This window comes from Oncorhynchus kisutch, linkage group LG5 (assembly GCF_002021735.2).
Source record: "Oncorhynchus kisutch isolate 150728-3 linkage group LG5, Okis_V2, whole genome shotgun sequence".
In the NCBI taxonomy this organism is placed as follows: domain Eukaryota; kingdom Metazoa; phylum Chordata; class Actinopteri; order Salmoniformes; family Salmonidae; genus Oncorhynchus; species Oncorhynchus kisutch.
The window spans coordinates 16973740-16985876 of NC_034178.2; the positions used below are offsets into that span (position 1 = coordinate 16973740).

The 12137-nt window shown below is 40.4% G+C and overlaps 1 protein-coding gene across 1 annotated transcript in view; it reads left to right on the forward strand.

The window, feature by feature from the left end:
- The first annotated feature begins 2961 nt into the window (after positions 1 to 2961).
- The window catches only part of cckbra (cholecystokinin B receptor a), a 49551-nt gene continuing 40375 nt past the window's right edge, over positions 2962 to 12137 (forward strand). Inside the window, exons 1-2 of the mRNA XM_020482391.2 lie at positions 2962 to 3384; positions 10900 to 11148. Coding sequence (XP_020337980.1) covers positions 3213 to 3384; positions 10900 to 11148 — 421 coding nt within the window. The 5' untranslated portion in view covers positions 2962 to 3212. The remainder of the gene's footprint in view (positions 3385 to 10899; positions 11149 to 12137) is intronic.

Consider the following 12137-nt stretch of genomic DNA (forward strand, 5'->3'; position numbering starts at 1 on the left):
TACTTGTATGCTTGAGGAATTTTAATTATGTGTGATAACATACGTCTTGGTGAGAGGTGTAGGAGTCAGGCGCAGGAGAGCAGGGATGTCTGAGAAGCGTGTTTTAATAATATAGTCCACCAATACAAACGGCACAGAAAAAAATCCCAAAACTACGCTCTCGAATACTCGTGCAAACACACGGAGGAACAAACACAGTTCCGACACTTTACATACACGTGCGTAATAGCGAAAAAACAACAAACATCAAATACACTCGAGCGCAATACACACAAGTCTAATCCTGCACGAATTACGGCAGGTAACAGGTGCCCTATATACCAACAGAAATCAAAGCAATTGAAAACCAGGTGTGAAAAGGGACACAGACAAAACAACCAGAAAAAGAAAAAGGGATCGGTAGCGGCTAGTAGACCGGCGACGCCGAGCGCCGAGCGCCGCCCAAACAGGGAGAGGAGTTACCTTCGGTAGAAGTCGTGACATTATGAGATTTTTGAATTTGGCGCCCTGCACTTTCACTGGCTGTTGGCGAGGTGGGACGCTACCGTTCCACATATCCCAGAGAGGTTAAATTTGCGACAGTATAAAAACAACATTTTTGATTGTTTAAAATTCTCCTCAATCAGGTTGGGAAAGTAGGCTGATTCAGCAGCAGTAAGGGCTCTTCGATATTGTACGGAACTGTCTTTCCAAACTAGTCGGAAGACTTCCAGTATGGTGGAAATCCATTTTCGTTCCAATTTTCTGGAAGCTTGCTTCAGGGTTCTGGTATTTTCTGTATACCAGGGAGCTAATTTAACATATTTTTGTACTCCAATGTCCTTGGGTAGGTGGAGGGAGTCTGGAAGGGCATCTAGGAAACTTTGGGTTGTCTGAGATCCAGGGTATAATTGTGGCAATAAGTAGGTCCAGAGACAGGTTGGACAAAACTCAGTCGATAATGGCTCCAAAAGCCTTTTGGAGTGGGTCTATGGACTTTTACATGTGAATATTGAAGTCACCAAAAAGTTGGATATTATCTGCCATGACTACGAGTTCCAATATGAATTCAGGGAATTCAATAAGGGATGCTGTATATGGCCCAGGAGGCCTGTAAACAGTAGCTATAAAAAGTGATTGAGCAGGCTGTATAGATGTTATGACTAGATGCTCAAAAGACAAAAACGCAGTCATTTTTTCGTACGTTGAAATTTGCTGTCATAAATGTTGCAACACCTCCTACTTTGCGGGATGAGAGGGAGATATGGTTACTAGTAAACCAGGAAAAGAGGCTTCATTTAACACAGTAAATTCATCAGGCTATGAGCAGTGATTAGTTCATTGACTATGACTGCCTTGGAAATGAGGGATCTAACATTAAGTGATCTTCTTTTGAGATGTGAGATATTATCAAAATCTCTTTCAATAATGACAGGAGATGGAGATCTTTATTCCAGTGAGATTGCTAAGGCGAACACCGCCTTCTTAAGGTTTGCCCGACCTAGATCGAAGAACAAAAACGGTCTCAATGGGGAAAGCTGATTTGACTACACTGACTGTGCTAGCTCAGACTCCACTTTCCTGGCAGGCTGGCTAACAGCCTGCTGCCTGGCTTGCACCATATCTCATTGTGGAGCTCGAGGAGTCAGAGCCCTGTCTATGTTGATAAATAAGATGAGATCACTCCTCCAGCTTGAATGGAGTCCATCAATCCTCAGTTCCACTTGATGACCTCTGACTGTTTCATCCTAGCATTGTTGTTGCCGCCGTGGATAACATTATCCTTGTACCATCTACACACGGCAGTTTTAGCCTCAGCCAGTAACATCTTTAGATGAACCTTTACATCGGTAGCCCCGCCCCCTGGTAAACAATGTATGCTCACTGGATGATTATTTTTAAGCAATTTTACAGGTAATGGAGTCACCAATGACTTGTGTTTTTAATTTGCCCAAGCTAATGGTAGGCTGTTTCAGCAGCTCAGACCCATAACTGGTGGAGGAGAGAACCGAGAAGATCAGGCTCTGATGCTTAGAGGAGAAAACCAGTTGAAGGTTTTTATTGGCTGAATGAAAGTCACCAGTTAAGCATGCCTGCAGCATTTCTTTCCAGAAGCCATGACAAAATTGTTAATCTGTGGGGACTGTGGAGGGGTTTTAACACCAATACCTGTATTTACTTGTGACACAGACACTTTACCATCCTTTCCAAAACTTAAATTGCCCTTGCCTAACGATTTGTCTTAAACCAAGCTTGCAACTCGGCTATCCTCACCATAAGGCAACAGTTCTCCTGTATATTAAGAGTACAGCGACTGCAACGGGAAGGCATAATGTTACTTAGCTTTTTTCTTCGGCCGGAGGAGATCCCACAGATTTATGTCCAGATAAAGCGTCCGGGGTGAAAAAGTTTAATGAAAAATGTTGTGTGAGGACAAAACTAAGACCTTGGTAGACTTGTTAAATACAGAGTTTTATCAAATACAGTGTGGCAAAAAAAGTATTTAGTCAGCCACCAATTGTGCAAGTTCTCCCACTTAAAAAGATGACAGACAAAATGAGAAAACAAATTCCAGAAAATTACATTGTAGGATTTTTTATGAATTTATTTGCAAATTATGATGGAAAATTAGTATTTAAGCATAGGCAATTTAAGCATAGACAATATGCTTTAAAAAATCTGAATGGTAGATCTCAGCTTGCTTTGGACTCAAAAAGTGATCTTGGCTCAGAAAATGTAGGCGACCACTGGGCTAAAGTGTTGTAACTTCCACTGGGAGGCAGCATCAAGCTACAGTATGTGCTACTGTGCTGCAGTTAAGTAACTGCATGGCCCCTCATCCCAAACACCCCTCTCCAACGCGTGTTTAGATAGTGACACGCATAGAGAGGAGAGAGAGAGCGAGAGAGAGAGATATCCTTCAGTATAAAAACACACACCCTCTCTCTATATGCCAGAAAATCTCTCAGGTCACCACGCAACAGTAATGCCAGTGTGCTCTCGGTGACTCGACTCATGGATCTGCATCTTTCCGCAGACTGTCAGTGGATTGACATATATGACAGCTCGCCTATGTCAAAACGACAGGAGAGTAAATTGGAAATAATCCTGTGGACCAGATATGCTACCATGGGCATTTTTCTGATGCACTTTGCAACTTTATAGTTATTTCATAGAGATACAACTGATAAGGATGAAAAGTTATTTGATTAATTTTAACAGAGAAAAAAAACATGGCATTACAAACTTCGAATGACACTTCCTTGTCAACATTCCTGGACTGTCTGCCACGCCTGCAGAGCAAATCATCCATGAACGCATCTGGAAATATGAGCAAGGAAGTTACCAATACCACCTGTACCAATGCGTCTGTCATCACAAAACCCCCATCCGCACGACAAAAAGGTAATACTGGAAGATTCCTAAAGATTCTCCATAACGATCTCTGTTGTTTTGAGGTTCTTGAATAATTTCCTATCATTGAATTAATTACATGAGATTAATTCCTCCATTAAATGATATGATGGGTTGTGAAGAAAATAATTGTCAATATTTGGCATTGTTTGTCACAGCAGCAGGTTGTTCACACCACATTGAACAATAGGGTAACTTGAGAGAAAAAAAGTAATGTTTGGTAAGATTTAGATATGTGCATGCTGGCTATCCTAAGGCAAACACATTTTGAAGGGAAATAAGTGGGCAGATTTTTTTTGTTGCAAAATGACCCTGAAGATTTGTGTGTTAAAATAAATTTTAGTTTGTCATTTTTGAGTAATTGCCTCTTAAAACCAATAAATAAATCAAATTTTGGAACAAAATGACTTTGCACATGTAAAGGACGCTTGCTTAGAGAGTACTACTTCCTCCCGATTTGGCCCGTTCCTGGCGCAAACTCTGCCTTGCTGGCACAGGTGACACCTTCCTGAAGCGTCTTACCAGTCAATGCCACACAAAAGCGAGTTATTCGGTGATGCAAGTGGGGACACTTCGGATAAAACAGATGAAATGTTTAGTTGAACAAGACTAGTGGCATCCAGGGAAAGTGTTGAAAATGAAATTGGTGACCACTCATTCAGTGTGCACATAATGTAATGGTTCTTAATCTAGACACAAAAAAGTTAATATACAGTACCAGCCAAAAGGTTTGAACACACCTACACATTCAAGGGTTTTTCTTTATTTGTACTATTTTCTACATTGTAGAATGATAGTGAATAATCAAAACTATTAAATAACACATATGGAATCATGTAGTAACCAAAAGTGTTATATAAAAATATATTGGAGATTATTCAAAGTAGCCACCCTTTGCCTTGAAGACAGCATTGCACACTCTTGGTATTCTCTCAACCAGCTTCCCCTGCAATGCTTTTCCAACAGTCTTGAAGTTCCCACATACTCTGAGCTCTTGGTGGCTGCTTTTCCTTCACTCTGCCGTCCAACTCATCCCAAACCATCCCAGTAGGGTGGAGGTCGGGTGATTGTGGAGGCCAGGTCATCTGATGTAGCACTCCATCACTCTTGGTCAAAGAGCCCTTACACAGCCTGGAGGTGTGTTGGGTAATTGTCCTGTTGAAAATCAAATTATAGTCCCTCTAAGCGCAAACCAGATGGGGTGGCGTATCGCTGCAGAATGCTGTGGTAGCCATGCTGGTTAAGTGTGCCTTGAATTCTAAAAAAAATCATAGACAGTGTCACCAGCAAAGCACCACTACACCATCACACCTCCTCCTCCATGCATCAAGGTGGAAATCACACATGCAGAGATCATCTGTTCACCTACTCTGCGTCTCACAAAGACACAGCGGTCGGAACCAAAAATCTCAAATTTGGACTCATCAGATTTCCGCTGATCTAATGTCCATTGGTCGTGTTTCTTGGCCCAAGCAAGTCTCTTCTTCTTATTGGTGTCCTGTAGTAGTTGTTTCTTTGCAGTAATTCGACCATGAAGGCCTGATTCACGGACTCTACTCTTAACAATTGATGTTGAGATGTGTCTATTACTTGAACTCTGTGAAGCATTTATTTGGGCTGCAATTTCTGAGGCTGGTAACTCTAATGAACTTATCCTCTTCAGCGGAGATAACTCTCGGTCCTCGTTTCCTGTGGCGGTCCTCATGAGAGCCTCTTTCATCATAGCACTTCGTGGTTTTTGCAACTGCACTTGAAGTTCTTGGAAATTTTCCGCATTGACTGACCTTCATGTCTTAAAGTAATGATGGACTGTCATGGTCTTTTTGCTTATTTGAGCTGTTGTTGCCATAATATGGACTTTTACCAAATAGAGCTGTCTTCTGTATACAAATAGGTCTATCTTCTGTATACCACTCCTGCCTGTCACAACTGGCTAAAACACATTAAGAAGGAAAGAAATTCCACAAATTAACTTTGAACAAGGCACACCTGTTTATTTGAACTGCATTGCAGATGACTACCTCTTGAATTTGGTTGAGCGAATGCCAAGAGTGTGCAAAGCTGTCATCAAGGCAAAGGGTGGTTACTTTGGAGAATCTCAAACTGTTTTCCGTCACCTGGCTGGAGTGATTTCTATTGATACCCCAACCACATCGATCTCAACACATTCACATTATATTATTCAATTAAATATGGTGTCCTTCAATTTTATATTTGGTCATATTTAATTTAAATGAGGCATCTTTAATTCATATTCAAGCTTATTATGATCTGCAAGAATTAAAAACAAGCAATTGTTATATGCTCGACTCTCTTTGAGTGACAATAAGAACAAATCAGTTTTTGCCGCTGCTTGTTATGCACCACTGAACATTACAATAGTTGAGAAACTCCTCACGGCTGGCTGTGTCTGGTGCATACTTAGTAGACTAGGCGTCTATTATCAGACTGAAACAGACCTTGTGGTTCCAGGCTATTCGCTGTTCTCTCATAGGTTTTTACTATAGTAGAGGAGGAAATTAAATCAAAGTCTATATAATTCTATATATTTCACACTCCACTGGTGCATCACTTTTATGGCTCAATATGCTGAAATTGCATTTTCCACAGAGCATCACTATTAAAGTTCATATATTTTCAACTTAACTATCACCAGACAAAGTTGTGTAATTTATCAAATATAGAAAAAAATGAAAACCTGTGGAGACACCTTTCCTCAAAATAGGAGAGGTATGGACCAAAATTATGGGGAAAAGGTATAGAACTGCACTCATAGATAAGACACAAGCCCCCCTTACATACACACACATGCACGCATACAAGCACACACACACACACACACACACACTTACAGCCCTGACATATTTTTCTTATATTGTAGACTTCATCTGCAGACTCCATGGCTAAAATGTTTTCAGCTGACTCGGCTGTCTCGGAGACAGAGCAATTTATGGCCTGACAGTAACTGTCCCTTCCATCCAAGGTTATTACAGTAAACTGAAACTAAAACAAAAACTAATCCTGAAAAAAACATCAAACTGAAATAAAATATTTAAACCACGAGGCTAAACTTCACTTCACTCCACTGTTTTGGTCCTGTGGCTATCATGCTGTAATGGTGTGAAGCGAACCCATGCATTTGTGGAGATAATGTGTGAGAGCGAAGTCTTGCATCTCGCTCATCTCAATATCTGTGGTGCTGCTCATAGCAAAGTCATTTCGCTGAGTCTGCACTCTTAGAATAAGGACTGACTCAAGGAACCCTTGAGATTATCAAGGAAACCCTAGAGTCCCTCAAGGAACAATGGCTGTTCAATGCTTCATATTTGCACCTTCCTGGAGGAACCATGGAATGGAGGCTTGGCATATTAGGGGCGTGGCTTTAATATATCTTTTTGAGAGTAGATGTAATTTCTGTTAAACTTTTCTGCTGTATTGTCATCAAGGTTTAACACTGACAGTTTTGTAGCATCAATGAGGCTAACAGAGGTTTATGAGTTCCTCAGAAGCCTATGCAAATCCCATAGTTGGATTAGTTACCACTTTAATACTGAATGTAATCAGCAATGTTACTATTATATTAGAATATATAATTCTATACATTTTCAAGGATTTTTTGTTGTTGTTGCAGTGTACAAACTTAACAGGAATGACATTTACGCTAACAGTGGGCCAAACATGACTATCTGAAAGCCACACCTCTAATCCGGAGGCTGCCCTATGTTAAAACAGTTCAAAATTTAACTCCTCCCATCACAAAGGGTTCCGGTTTGAACGTTTACACAGGGGGTTCCTTAAATATCCTTTTCAGAGGTGTTCCTGGAGAAACCTTTTTCAACTGGATAGGTTCTGCCCGTGTGGCAACACAAAAATAATCTTCCAGGCAACTTTACTTCTATGAGTAAAGAGTACTTTTAGAGTACTTTTAACAAAGCCTATTTTATACATAAAATAAAGGCCATCATGAATTATGTTCCGTTTTTTTAATAAATGCGACCCCACCATGTAAAATCAGTCTGACAGTATTTTTTGACAGTATGGTTTGAAGTGAATGAAATGCATCAGAAAGGTATTACAATCATACAATAATGTATGATTGAGCCTGTGTAGAAAATAACATCACTAACCACGTTAGCATCCACAGTTTTAATGCTGGTAATTTCATACGGTTTAAAATAAAATCAGGACAGCTGTGATGGAAACATTAGGTTTCGGTACAATTTTATAAATGCTGACAGATCATTTGTTTGTTCGACATGGTGGGATTTTTTTGGTGTCTGTAAAATTAATTATGCACAAATTGGCTGTGGAAACGCCTTTGTGCGTAAATATTGATATAATAACCATATCGAAGTAAATTTTAAGTCGTGATGATATGGTGTGCGGTCCTCCCACTACGACTTGGGAAAGCATACAGTTTATTAGGCTATTACAACCGCATCGTACAGCAACCAGAGGTTTCTGGCATAACCCTGGATCTACCAGGTGTAAATTTTCACTCGTGACCCAATTTTCAAATCAAGCAACCCCTTTTGGGGTTGCGACCCCTAGTTTGGGAAACCCTGATTCTAAGGTAGACTCAGCGCAATGACATTGCCACAAGCAGCACTGCAGATATTGGGAGCGTTTGAGTGGTAAGGATAAAGCTGTAGACTGTAGATGAACAGTGTGACAGCCGAAAGTCGAAAGTCGGACCCGAATGTGGTTTTCTAACAGCAAGGCTCATATTAACATGGCAGTGTTAATGTTTCAGTCATGCCTTGGGTCACGTTCGCGTTAGTCTAACAAAAACACCCTAATGATTTGTTGACAATAGAGCCTCCCACAATGCAGACAAAAACTGCAGGATGAAGTTGGTGAAGGGCAACTGCAGAAGCTTGCAGTCCACTGCAGTCAAAACCTCATGAACTTTGATTACAGGATTCTTGTAAAGTTAATGCAGTTGACATGTAGATGCAAGGGGACATTGCCCTGCGTAAGGTGCCATCATTCGGATGGGACGTTAAACAGATGTCCTGACTCTCTGTGGTAATAAAAAATCAGATGGCACTTATCGTAAGAGTACAGGTGTTAACCCTAGTGTCATGGCTAAATTACCAATCTTGCCCTATTCCATCATGGCCATCTAATCACCCCCCTCATTCTTACATGGCATATATCACTCCTCACATCTCCACCTGATAGCTGATGTGTGGTGAGCGTTCTGGCAAAAAATGGTTGCCGTACATCACTCAGGTGGGTGCTGCACATTGATGGTGGATGAGGTGAGTTTCCCCCTTATTATGAAAAGCGCTTTGAGTACCTCAGTTGGTAGAAAAGTGCTATATACCGTAAATCCAATCCATTTTTATATAAATCTATGTCACGACTTCTGCCGAAGCCGTTGCCTCTCCTTGTTCGGGCGGTGCTCGGCGGTCGACGTCACCGGTCTTCTAGCCATCATTGATCCATTTTTCATTTTCCATTGGTTTTGTCTTGTCTTCCCACACACCTGGTCTCTATTCCATTCATTACCTGTTGTGTATTTAACCCTCTGTTTCCCCTCATGTCTTTTGTCAGAGATTGTTTCATGTCAGTGTTGTGTTTGTTATATAGGTGCGCGATGGGTCCTCGTACCCATGTTTGTTTATGTCTGTTCTTGTTAGTGTTATGGAGCATGTTACTTGGACATTTATTAAATGACTCCATTTTACACTCCGTTTTTGACTCTCCTGCGCCTGACTTCCTTGCTACCTATACACACGACTCTGACAATCTATTCATAAAACTGGTCAAATGCATCTGAAAACAAACTGAAACTAAACGAAATGTACATTAAAAAATTTTTTGAACTAATATAAATAAAACGACTGTACAGTTTAAGTCGGAAGTTTACATACACCTTAGCCAAATACATTTAAACTCAGTCAAACCTGACATTTAATCCTAGTACAAATTCCCTGTTTTAGGTCAGTTAGGATCACCATTCTCTTTTAAGAATGTGAAATGTCAGAATAATACTAGAAAGAATGATTTATTTCAGCTTTTATTTATTTTATGACATTCCCAGTGGGTCAGAAGTTTACACTCAAATAGTATTTGGTAGCATTGCCTTTAAATTGTTCAACTTAGGTCAAACGTTTTGGGTAAACTTCCACAAGGTTCCCACAATAAATTGGGTGAATTTTGGCCCATTCCTTCTGACAGAGCTGGTGTAACTGAGTCAAGTTTGTAGGCCACTTTGCGCGCACACGCTTTTTCAGTTCTGCCCACAAATTTTCTATAGGATTAAGGTCAGGGCTTTGTGATGGCCACTCCAATACGTTGACTTTGTTGTCCTTAAGCCATTTTGCCACAACCTTGGAAGTATGCTTGGGGTCATTGTCCTTTTGGAAGATCCATTTGCGACCAAGCTTTAACTTCCTGACTGATGTCTTGATGTTGTTTCAATAAATCCAATAATTTTCCTGCCTCGTTACGCCATCTATTTTGTGAACTGCACCAGTCCCTCCTGCAGCAATGCACCCCCACAACATGATGCTGTCACCCCCGTGCTTCACGGTTGGCATGGTGTTCTTCGGCTTGCAAGCCTCCCGCTTTTTCCTCCAAACATAACAATGGACATTATGGCCAAACAGTTCTATTTTTGTTTCATCAGACCAGAGGACATTTCTCAGAAAAGTACTATCTTTGTCCGCATGTGCAGTTGCAAACCGCAGTCTGGCTAATTTATGGCGGTTTTGGAACAGTGGCTTCTTCCTTGATGAGCAACATTTCAGGTTATGTCGATATAGCACTCGTTTTACTGTGGATGTAGATACTTTTGTACCTGTTTTCTCCAGCATCTTGGTCCTTTTCTGTTGTTCTGGGATTGATTTGCACTTTTCGCACCAAAGTATGTTCATCTCTAGGAGACAGAACCTTCCTGAGCGGTATGACGGCTGCGTGGTCCCATGGTGTTTATACTTGCGTACTATTGTTTGTACAGATGAACGTGGTATTTTCAGGCATTTGGAAATTGCTCCCAAGGATGAACCAGACTTGTGGAGGGCTATAATTTTTTTTCTGAGGTCTTTGTTGATTTCTTTTGCTTTTCTTTTTTTTCATTTTTTTCATTTTTTTCTTTTCTTTTCTCATTATGTCAAGCAAAGAGGCACTCAGTTTTAAGGTAGGCTTTGAAATACATCGACAGAAGCTTCTAAAGCCATGACATAATTTTCTGGAATTTTCCAAGCTATTTAAAGGCACTGTCAACTTTGTGTTTGTAAACTTCTGACCCACTGGAATAGTGATACAGCGACTTATAAGTGAAATAATCTGTCTCTAAACAGTTGTTGGAAAAATGACTTGTCATGCACAAAGTAGATGCCCTATCTGACTTGCCAAAACTATAGTTTGTTAACAATACATTTGTGGAGTGGTTGAAAAATACGTTTTAATGACTCCGCCATAAGTGTATGTAAACTTCCGACTTTTACTGATGTTTTAATATGTGATCATTGTCATCTGCCTCTCTCTCTCTCTCAGAGATGGACTCGGTGCGCATCCTGCTCTACTCTCTCATCTTCCTGCTCAGCGTCTTTGGCAACCTTCTGATCATTGTGGTCCTGACGGTCAACAAGCGCATGCGCACGGTCACTAACTCCTTCTTGCTGTCGCTGGCGGTCAGTGACCTGATGTTGGCTGTCTTCTGCATGCCCTTCACGCTCATCCCAAACCTGCTGGAGGACTTCATCTTCGGAGCCGCCATGTGTAAAATGGTCACCTACTTCATGGGTAAGATTGTGGCCATCTCCAGACCATCTGCAAAGCAGTCGAACTGCACAAATTCACCAATTATCTCATTCTAATTATCTAATTGATCGTGTCTGGACTATCATTAAATGTGAAGATGTGTTTATATCAAATCAGTACTCTAGGTTTATTATGTGATTAAACTAATCATGTAAACATTCATTAACTAGGAAGTCGGTGCACCACGGACAATGTTGAGAATTAGAGTTATAATTTCCCAAATATAAATCTTCAGATATTTTAATATCTGATCAATTACAGTCTTCTACTAATGAATTATTATTACCTCATAAGTTCTCATTACTGAATGTCGCAAACTCTTGGATATCTGCACGAATTCTAGCCTAAATGATGAATCAGCGATATACAAATTGGTTTAATTATTTATTTACTAACTAACTAATATACGTAACATACGTACATACGTAACAAACGAACAGTAGATATTTGTTACTACACAATATATTGATACGTCCCTAGTGGGCTAAACCGGTATGATGGCTTGGTAGACAATGGAAAGGGGTGGGGACAGATAAAATAGCAGGAAAGACCAAATGGATTCACTACGCACAGTTGATAATTATATTAATTGAAATGCTGATCCTTTGCACATGAACGGCCGCTCATTCTCAAAGAAATTGCAATGTACATATATACGTTTGTTTGTCTTGTTGTCTCTCTGTGATGAAATTTCTGGTCCGTCTGCTGAAGAGTCAATAAACAGAAATTCTTGGGTTGTGTTCATAATGGATACGTCAGGCATACCATGTTCTTAGAATAGATGTTTCAGTATTCTCATCCTAGGTTTATGTCATTTCCAGCTGCAGACCAGTAAATCTATGTTTAGGATTTGCTCTTATTCTGTAGTGATAGATAGTCTCAGAGTTTAACCATTTCTAGCCGTGTAGCCAACACAACTCGCGGTCTGGTTTTCTGGACTTGTAGTTTTAAACCATTTGTCAGCCATGTAG